Source organism: Myxocyprinus asiaticus, chromosome 19 (assembly GCF_019703515.2).
Source record: "Myxocyprinus asiaticus isolate MX2 ecotype Aquarium Trade chromosome 19, UBuf_Myxa_2, whole genome shotgun sequence".
Taxonomy (NCBI): Eukaryota; Metazoa; Chordata; class Actinopteri; order Cypriniformes; family Catostomidae; genus Myxocyprinus; species Myxocyprinus asiaticus.
Window position 1 is genome coordinate 44,206,223 of NC_059362.1, and position 11,194 is coordinate 44,217,416.

At 37.1% G+C, this 11,194-nt stretch overlaps 1 protein-coding gene across 1 annotated transcript; it reads right to left on the bottom strand.

Annotated features, from left to right (window-relative positions):
• Window positions 1-682: 682 nt before the first annotated feature.
• On the bottom strand, window positions 683-6,638 carry LOC127409746 (N-alpha-acetyltransferase 20). The gene is made up of 6 exons (XM_051644509.1): window positions 6,520-6,638; window positions 4,280-4,304; window positions 4,058-4,148; window positions 1,464-1,599; window positions 1,229-1,374; window positions 683-1,063 (listed from the first exon to the last, which is right to left on the bottom strand). The coding sequence occupies exons 1-6, from the start codon at window positions 6,570-6,572 to the stop codon at window positions 978-980; spliced, it is 537 nt and encodes a 178-aa protein (XP_051500469.1). The 5' UTR covers window positions 6,573-6,638; the 3' UTR covers window positions 683-977.
• Between the last annotated feature and the right edge of the window lie 4,556 nt (window positions 6,639-11,194).

The window sequence follows — 11,194 nt, forward strand, 5'->3', positions numbered from 1 at the left end:
ACTTTCTTGCACAACTTGGTGATATTCGATTTGTGAGCGAATCATACTTTGGAGTCAATTATTGTCAATGAATTAACTGAAATGGTTCACAATTTGGTCTAAACGATTTATTAGCCAATTGTCTGAAATGATAAAAACCAAATTTCCAGTAATCAGAAACGCCTGGATAAATCATGGAAATGTATTAGTCAAAAGGGTTTTTGACTTTTCCATGAATTTGCTATGACCTTTCCAGGTATTTGTGACAACTATATACCAAATGTAAAAATCATTTTGATTCAGATGGATTTGTAAATTAATCGTTTAGACTTATTTTTGACCCATTTTGACTAATTCATTGAAAAGTACTGACTCAAAAACAATAAAAATTGATTCACTGCAAATCAGATATCCTTAACGGCTTGCAAGCAAATTTTACTCTACAAAAGAGCGATATCTAGCTCATTAAATCATTAAGAGCAGTGTAAAACAAGAAAAATATTTACTCACTATAGAATTGTCCATGGCTTTTCCATTACTTTTGAGTTTCCATGACTTTTCCAGGCCTGCAAGACACCATTTTAAAACTCCCTGATAATTTCACATTTATTTTGTCTACTTGAAAAACAAAATACATGAGCAACTAGCCTATAGATGGCTTTAAAGCAAACAAACATGGACTAAAAGCCACAAAACTCCAGTATAGATTTCATGGGGACCTTCATGAGGTCACTTACCTGCTTTTATTTTTTTATTTTTTATAAAGACAATCAGGCAAGTTTTGACTTTGACCTTTATTTAATGTAACTATAATTTTAAAGTCATTGCATTTCAGCATTACTAATCAAATAAAAACAATTTAAAGAAGCATTCAAAGCAGTGACTCTCTGACAATGAAATGATCTATAAACACAGCTTGAAATGAATCTGTAAAAAAAAAACAACAACTCTATTTTCCTGGTTAGATGCTGATGAATTCAGAGAGCCACACTTCAGTGTTATTCAATATCTTCCGGCCGGACAGGATGAGGAAGCGGGATTATGGATTTTTTCTCCGTGTCTCTGGATAAAGCCTTCCTCATATCTGTAAATGAAAGATTTTGACATTTTCTGAAGAAAATCTGAGTGGTGCTTAACACAATATAAGGTTAATGTCTTCAACAGAGGAAAGAAAGTTATACGGGTTTGGAACAACATGAGAGTTAGTAAATGATGACATAACTTTTGGGTAAACAAGTGAATGACTCACCGTAAGCATCTTCATCTGGCTCTCCGTTGCTAGCTGAGTAATATTCTATTACTGTTCTGTATACGCTGTAGCCGAGCTGTTTGTACATGTTCACTGCGACTTGATTGGACACTCGCACGAAGAGATCAACAAAGAATCCACCCTTTCTAAAGAGAAAAGAATGAAAATAATCATTTAGAAGAATCCCTTCTCCATGAGCCAGTGTATCTGATCCAGATTCACATTCACGTTCTACCTTTCTGAGATCTCCTCCAACATCTCCATGAGTTTGGCAGCCAGTCCCAGTCGTCTAAACTCTGGTGCCACAGAGAGAGCCGTCACATGCCCGTGCCACTCTTCCCTGGCGACTGACCCTTCTGCCTTGCCCATGACTACAAGATAACAATTAACATACAGGTTAAAGGAATAGTACACCCAAAAATTATACTGCTGAAGTCAGAAGTTTACTTACACCTTAGACAAATACATTTAAACTCAGTTTTTCACAATTCCTGACATTTAATCATAGAAAACATTCCCTGTCTTAGGTCAGTTAGGATCACTACTTTATTTTAAGAATGTGAAATGTCAGAATAATAGTAGAGAGAATGATTTATTTCAGCTTTTATTTCTTTAATCACATTCCCAGTGGGTCAGAAGTTTACATACACTTTGTTAGTATTTGGCAGCATTTCCTTTAAATTGTTTAACTTGGGTCAAACGTTTTGGGAGCCTTCCACAAGCTTCTCACAATAAGTTGCTGGAATTTTGGCCCATTCCTCCAGACAGAACTGGTGTAACTGAGTCAGGATTGTACGCCTCCTTGCTCGCACATGCTTTTTCAGTCCTGCCCACAAATTTTCTTTTGGATGTGGGCTTTGTGATGGTCACTCCAATACCTTGACTTTGTTGTCCTTAAGCCATTTTGCCACAACTTTGGAGGTATGCTTGGGGTCATTGTCCATTTGGAAGACCCATTTGCGACCAAGATTTATCTTCCTGGCTGATGTCTTGAGATGTTGCTTCAATATATCCACATATTTTCCCTTCCTCATGGTGCCATCTATTTTGTGAAGTGCACCAGTCCCTCCTGCAGCAAAGCACCCCCACAACATGATACTGCCACCCCCATACTTCACGGTTGGGATGGTGTTCTTTGGCTAGCAAGCCTCACACTTTTTCCTCCAAACATAACGATAGTCATTATGGCCAAACAGTTACATTTTAGTTTCATTAGACCAGAGGACATTTCTCCAAAAAGTAAGATCTTTGTCCCCATGTGCACTTGTAAACTGTAGTCTGGCTTTTTTATGGTGGTTTTGTAGCAGTGGCTTCTTCCTTGCTGAGCAGCCTTTCAGGTTATATCAATATAGGACTCGTTTTATTGTGGATATAGATACTTCTCTATCTGTTTCCTCCAGCATCTTCACAAGGTCCTTTGCTGATGTTCTGGGATTTATTTGCACTTTTTGCACCAAACTACGTTCATCTCTAGGAGACAGAATGCGTCTCCTTCCTGAGCAGTATGATGGCTTTGTGGTCCCATGGTGTTTATACTTGCGTACTATTGTTTGTACAGATGAACGTGGTACCTTCAGTTGTTTGGAAATTGCTCCCAAGGATGAACCAGACTTGTGGAGGTCCACAATTTCTTTTCTGAGGTCCCGGCTGATTTCTTTTGATTTTCCCATGATGTCAAGCAAAGAGGCACTGAGTTTGAAGGTAGGCCTTAAAATACATCCAAAGGTACATCTCCAATTCAGTACACCTCCTATCAGAAGCTAATTGGCTAATTGTCTCAAGGCTTGACATAATTTTCTAGAATTTTCCAAGCTGCTTAAAGGCACAGTTAACTTAGTGTATGTAAACTTCTGACCCACTGGAATTGTGATATAGTCAATTAAAAGTGAAACAATCTGTCTGTAAACAATTGTTGGAAAACTTACAGTCATGCACAAAGTAGATGTCCTAAACGACTTGCCAAAACTATAGTTTGTTAATATTAAATCTGTGAAGTGGTTAAAAAATTAGTTTTAATGACTTTAAACTTCTGACTTCAACTGTAATTCTCTCATCAATTACCCTCATGCCATCCCAGATGTGTATGACTTTCTTTCTTCTGCTGAACACAAAGATTTTTAGAAGAATATTTCAGCTCTGTAGGTCCATACAATACAAGGGAAAGGTGGCCAGAAATTTGAAGCTCCAAAAAGCACATAAAGGCAGCATGAAAGTAATCAATATGCTTCCAGTCGTTAAATCTTTATTTTCAGAAGTGATATGATAGGTGTGGGTGAGAAAAATATCAATATTTAAGTCCTTTTTTACTATAAATTCTCCTCCCTGCCCAATAGATGGCAATATGCATGAAGATTGCAAATCTCCTAAAACAAAAAAAATGAAAGTGAAAGTGGGGATTTATTGTTAAAAATGACTTTTTTTTATTTATCTGTTTCTCATCCACACCAAGCATATCACTTCTGAAGGCATGGATTTAACCACTGGAGCTTTTATGCTGACCTTCAAATTTTGGCCACCTTTCACTTGCATTGTGAGGACCTACAGAGATGAGATATTCTTCTAAATATTCTTCTTCTTTTTTTTTTTTCTTTTTGTTCTTTAACAATCTTGACAGCATCCATCCCTATTAACTTTCACTGTATGCTAAACATCTCCTTTTGTGTTCCACAGAAGAACGAACGTCATACGGGTTACAAATAACACGAAGGTGAGTAAATCATAAATCATGACAGAATTCTCATTTTTGCGTGAACTATCCCTAAACAAAATTAGATAATGTGATAATAAGAGATGAGAAAGAGCGAGGTGGAATGACACATTGACACTCACTGTATCCCATCAGTTCACCGCCCGGAGCTTCTGCTACGATGAAATACTCTGGCCAATGAGCCAAATACTGCAGGTAAAAGGGAATGCCATACTGTACAGAGAATAAAGGTCAAGGAAAACAAAATAATGCAAATAAAAAGTGAGGAGGAACAAAACGTGTCATACAGTCATTCATCTGAAATTCATCCGCCATCTCCTGAAGAAGACTCTGTTAAAGGATACAGTCTCTGTCAATGGGTCCAGGTTACTGTGAGAGAAAAATACATACATTTACATTTATGCATTTGGCAGAAGCGACTTACAGTGCATTCAAGGTATATATATATATATATATATATATATATATATATACACACATACACACACACACACACATAGAGTTGAAGTCAGAAGTTTACATACACTTAGGCTGAAGTCATTAAAACTCATTTTTTAACCATTCCACAGATTTCATAGTAGCAAACTATAGTTTTGGAAAGTCATTTAGGACATCTACTTTGTACATGACACCAGTCATTTTTCCAACAATTGTTTACAGACAGACTGTTTCACTTTTAATTGACTATATCACAATTCCAGTGGGTCAGAAGTTTACATACACTAATTTAACTGTGCCTTTAAGCAGCTTGGAAAATTCCAGAAAATGTCAAGCCTTTAGACAATTAGCTTCTGATAGAAGGTGTACTGAATTGGAGGTGTACCTGTGGAGGTATTTTCCGGTCTACCTTCAAACTCAGTGCCTGAGTTTGAAGGTAGACCAGATGGGAAAATCAAAAGAAATCAGACAAGACCTCAGAAAAAACATTGTGGACCACCACAAGTCTGGTTCATCCTTGGGAGCAATTTCCAAATGCCTGAAGGTACCACGTTCATCTGTACAAACAATAGTACGCAAGTATAAACACCATGGGACCATGCAGCCATCATACCGTTCAGGAAGGAGACGCATTCTGTCTCCTAGAGATGAACGTAGTTTGGTGCGAAAAGTAAAAATCAATCCCAGAACAACAGCAAAGGACCTTGTGAAGATGCTGGAGGAAACAGTTAGACAAGTATCTATATCCACAGTAAAACGTGTCCTATATCGACGTAACCTGAAAGGCTGCTCAGCAAGGAAGAAACCACTGCTCCAAAACCACCATAAAAAAGCCAGACTACAGTTTACAAGTGCACATGGGGACAAAGATCTTACTTTTTGGAGAAATGTCCTCTGGTCTAATGAAACAAAGGTTGAACTGTTTGGCCATAATGACCATCATTATGTTTGGAGGAAAAATGGTGAGGCTTGCAAGCCGAAGAAGACCATCCCAACTGTGAAGCATGGGGGTGGCAGCATCATATTGTGGGGGTGTTTTGCTGCAGGAGGGACTGGTGCACTTCACAAAATAGATGGCATCATGAGGAAGGAAAATGCTGTGCATATATTGAAGCAACATCTCAAGACATCAGCTAAGAAGTTAAAGCTCGGTCGCAAATGGGTCTTCCAAATGGACAATGACCCCAAGCATACCTCCAAAGTTGTGGCAAAATGGCTGAAGGACAACAAAGTCAAGGTATTGGAGTGGCCATTTCAAAGCCCTGACCTCAATCCGATAGAAAATTTGTGGGCAGAACTGAAAAAGTGTGTGCGAGCAAGGAGGCCTACAAACCTGACTCAGTTACACCAGTTCTGTTTGGAGGAATGGGCCAAAATTCCAGCAACTTATTGTGAGAAGCTTGTGGAAGGATACCCAAAATATTTGACCCGAGTTAAACAATTTAAAGGAAATGCTACCAAATACTAACAAAGTGTATGTAAACTTCTGACCCACTGGGAATGTGATGAAAGAAATAAAAGCTGAAATAAATCATTCTCTCTACTATTATTCTGACATTTCACATTCTTAAAATAAAGTAGTGATCCTAACTGACCTAAGACAGGGAATGTTTTCTATGATTAAATGTCAGGAATTGTGAAAAACTGAGTTTAAATGTATTTGTCTAAGATGTATGTAAACTTCTGACTTCAACTGTATATACATGACTGAAATTATGATCACATCACATGCACATATAAGATTTCTTACAACAAAAGTACTATGGCAATACTATGGTACAGTGAGGGTATCAGATAGTAATACCATGGCTACTGAATAAATGCCATATTCATATATTACCATGGTACTTTTATGATAGTGATTAGCTTATACACACTTTTAAAGATGACATGACATACTTAACCTTAACAATAAACATTCAAACGCATTATTATTTGTAAATATTCAGATCATAATCGTTAATATAATGCAGCTCTGTCACAGCACACTAACTCAAAGTACAATGCAAGTAGTACCATGCATGTATACTAGCATACTAGTGCCATTATCATTCTTGTAAATATCATATTACCATCTGATACCATCACTGTATCACGCGTTTATTATCGGTGCTATTATATAAGTTTATATAAGTATAAAACTCACATATTGTTGAATTTAAAAAGATCATCGCACGTGAAAGCTCGCAATGTTGTCATTCTCCCGTGCGCGTGCAGGACGACGCTCTGACCTCTCGCCGTTGCGTCATACGTGCATGTACGTGTGACGTATCTTTGTCTTTTTAAACAGCGACCTCTATCTGCATGATGGAGTGATACACATCAGTCCTGTAGTGGGAAATGACTCGTTACTAAGTAAACATTTATTTTTATTATTAAATGAAGCAAAAATGTATAAATTGTGTTCGTTTTTATTACACCATATGATTAACTTATAAATAATAAACGCAAAATTATTATAATTAATGTTGTTAAACATAAGAGTAAGAGAATGCTGACATTTCGAAACCGTTAACTAATTTCACTACTATCTAGCCAATTTTATCGCTTTCTTAAAAGGGTAGCATAAAAACAGTTTAAAACGTGTAAGACAGTATTAGAAATCTTGTATAGGGTTAATTCTAATAAATCCAGGCAAAACGGCTATGTTTATATCGCTCAATTTTCAAAAGTGATTTTTTTCTTTATTAGGTAAATCAGGTCTGGCACTGTCACCATGTCAACAACCGAGTCTCCCGCTGAAAGTGTTTGAACGCTCTCTTCCCGTGCACATGGATAGGGGAAAATGGGCCCCATGGCAGCAACCTGGGCCCCGTGGGAGTTGTAGGCCCCTGGGCTTCAGCCCACATAAGCCTGTGCGTTAAGGCGCCCCTGGCTGCTGAGCATGACTTTTATCAAAAGAGGACAATAATAGTCTTATAATAATTATGAGTTTCAATAACGTCTGTACTTAAATTGGCAAAAACAACCGATCAAACTATTACCTCACAAACATAATGTAAAAAGCATAACTTAATGAAGACTCAGGTGCTGATATAAATGGCACTTACTATATGTGCTTAAAAGAAGGATTGTCCTTTGTTTTTTTTTTTGTTTCTGCAGTGCATTTCACATAATGCTGCCAATGAAGAACAATATGCCGATAAATAACTCTCATTTTTGTGTTCCTCATCTCTAGATTATTAATTTAGATCAACATCAATGGCGATAAAAAACATGGATAAATGAGCATTTTTGAAAGCATCTTTGTAGAAATGAACGGAGCTGCGTTGATTAGACTGTCTGACTGATGGTCTATTAATGCAAAGAATACTTTATACAAATCCACCATTTGGACTTGGTACGGGTTTAGCTTGGAAAAGTGCGAGAGACAAAAATCACCTTTTTAAATAGTGTGGAGGACGTGGCTGCTACACCCTTGGGGGGAGGTAACCCCCCAATAATCAACCCCCCAATGTTCAAGCCAAATCTACGCCCTTGAATTCATGATTTGTTTCTTTCAAATATATCAGTATTATTAATAAGGAATTAGCAAGTCAGGGCACTTATGTTGCCCACCTTGCACACACTACAACCTTATCTGTCCCATTTGACCTGAATTCATCTTACAACCACTGTAATCTTCACATTTCATTCCCCTCTCATCTAATATTTAATTAAGATTCATTAAATGATTCCTCCTTATTGTTGTAAACATTATATAATGCTTTCTAGAAGTCCCTCAGTTTTATGTGAATGGCTTGTTATTCCCCCAGGTAGGTGGAGTGCTGAAGGATCAGGTGTTCAAAGCGTCTTTAAAAGCACCTGTTTGTCTCAGTTGTTCAGTAACTCACCTGAGTCTGACACCTGCAAATGGAGTGGCTTCACGTTTTTGGAGTCCTGGGATTTCTACTAGTTTGCCGTGGAACTCCAAGCACACCGAGGTTTGTTTACCCTCCAATTTCATTCAGTTAACCTGTTTATCTCTCGTCTTTTTCTTTTTGGGTTGGGTTGGTGAAAACGATATTTGTTTTTCTTTTTCATGCTTTTTAGGCTTTGTAGCTTTGTGGTTGTCTTTATGGTTAGTGCGTCTTACTATGAAGCTTCCCTTATGAAAACTGACCATGCTTTATTTGTAGTTAAAGCAGAATTTTGGCACAAACATTGTTGATTCATACCAAATAATATGGAATATTCTGGGTTCAATACAAGTTAAGCTCAATCGACATCATTGGTGGCATAATGTTGATTACTACAAAAATGAATTTAGTCACATCCCTCCTTTTCTTTAAAAAAAGCAAAAAATCTGGGGTACAGTGAGGCACTTACAATGGAAGTGAATCCATAAATGTTCAAATACTCACTGTTTCAAAAGTATAGCCACAAGACGTAAACAATATGCGTGTTAACATGATCTCTTACTAACCTTTTCTGTGTAAAGTTACATCCAATTTTAAAACTTTGTTGCCATGACGACGTAATCCCATAAACACTAAAACCCTTAAACAACGTTTTAAACAACTTTACAGCTCAAATAATACACAACTTTTAACAGAAGAATTAATGTACTTTTATAAAATTATAAGCTTCACAATTCTGCCTTTAAACCCTCCAAAAATTGGCCCCACTGACTTCCATTGTAAGTGCCTCGATTTTTGTATTTTGAAAAAGTATTGCCATTGGTTGAGCTAATTTTCTTGTCTCCTGCTGGTCGGGTCGCTTAAACAAAGCAAATTTTTAAGCACCACAGAGCCACGGTGTTTCCATTGTGGGAATCAATCTGAGATAGGAGAAATTATTTATCAATACAAAATTACACACCTTTAACTTTAAATTTGTTATTAATCTCTAATAATTATTATTTTGTGTTTGCAGTGCTTCCTAAATTTGAGGTAAAGTTGGATGTCCCCTCTGTCCTGCTTTATGAAGACACACTGATGAGGACGGTCAAGTGTTTGTCCTTATTTGTCCAATGATCCTTGATTAGGTGAACAATGGATTTTTTTAGAGACACTTTGACTGTCCTTTTTCTCAGATATCTTTATGGGAAGCCCATCAGTGTGACAACGAACATATCCAATGTCCACGGTTTCCACGGCCTAGATATGCATTACGAACAGGAAGAATCCGTGAGTACAGTTTCAGGAGAAACATCTATACTCACCAAGTGTGCAATTTCTGCATTGCTTCCATCTCCAAATGGAATGGCAAAATGACAGGTTTCCCAAACACCCCGTCCATCCACCACTGGTCAAGAAAAAGATAGTCCCGCCCCAAACTCAAGCCACTGATTGAGCTAACGAACAGTGCAATGTTTTGATATCATCACAGAGTCACAGTGTTTAAAATTTTAGGGGGAATCAACCACTGAAATAGTCTCTACATATTAAATAGCATTATCAAGTATGTTAATATAGAAGAAATGACATGCATCACCTTAAATTTTAGATTGATTAACTGTTAATCTGTTAATCTCATCTCCTGCGCAGATTAATGGCTCAGCTGATATCACATTTTATTTGCCCAACTTGAACAAAAGGTCTGTCGATTACCAATATCTTTATGATGGATTCAGGGCTGGTGAATATATCGACATTACTGTGAACGTCACTGAACGTGTTACAGGTGCGTTAGAACTTGCCTATATGCACCTAGTTCTGAAACACAAATAATATGAATCTACCTTCAAGCAAACTGATAAACTGCTGCCCTTTCAGGTGTAATGTTGTAGATACACACTAATTTTTATTTGTGTCTAATTTCTCTCTGTAGGATTAACATACAACAGCAGCATGAGGGAGACTATTGTAAAGAATAAATATAACCTAGAATTTCAGCAGCATCCACAGATTATTAAACCTTCCATGACCTTCACTGCTCAGGTAAAGACATATCTTTTCTTTTTTAATTAATGAATACAATAAACATCTCAATAGAAACAGGAAAATATAGACAAAGATATTAACAAAGACATAAAATACATAGACAACTGACAGGACATTACATTTGATTTTTAAGTGCCCTGTGATATGTATCCTATATAACATATTTGAAATACATAGAGTAGTGTGAAGGCAATTAGTACATTTTTCCCCTCCTTTTTTCCTCTTCTCTTTCCTATCCTCCCTTTTTCTTTTTCTTTCTTTTTTCTATTTTTTTTCTCTATACCCACCCCCACCCCTCCAAATCATCCCAACCCCCCATTTCAACCCATAATATTTCATACTTTTGTTCTATGCATTGTTTATTATTTCAGATTCTGATTTCTAATGCCAGAGAGATTTGAAAAGCTTCATACATTCAAACCTGAATAAAACGTTTTGATAATATACTAGATTTTAGCATTTTTTGAAGAAGATATGAGAGGTATGCATAAACGAACCACCACAATACTGAGGTGTTCTGAGTGGTTGTTACCATGTTGCTGTGTAATTACAAGGGTATTCTTTGTTGTTGTTAGGGGTGCCTTTACTTTTCTAAGTGATTAGACTGTGGTTTTCACCTGGTGGGCGACAAAACTAAGGCAGTTCTGTGGACGGAAACGCCTTGTTTATGAGAGAGGTCAACAGAGAATGGCCAGACTGGTTCGAACTGACAAAGTCTATGGTAACTCAGATAACCACTCTGTACAATTGTGCTGAGAAGACTATCATGTCAGAATGCTATACTGAGATGCGGGTTGGTGCTGTTTTGGCAGCACGAGGGGTAACTACACAATATTAGGCAGGTGGTTTTAATGTTGTAGCTGATTGGTGTATATGTATATATGCTGTTTTATTTTTTATATGGTTATTCTTAGCAAATGGGGCCATTTGTGCTAGTGAATATGAGGAACTCCATTG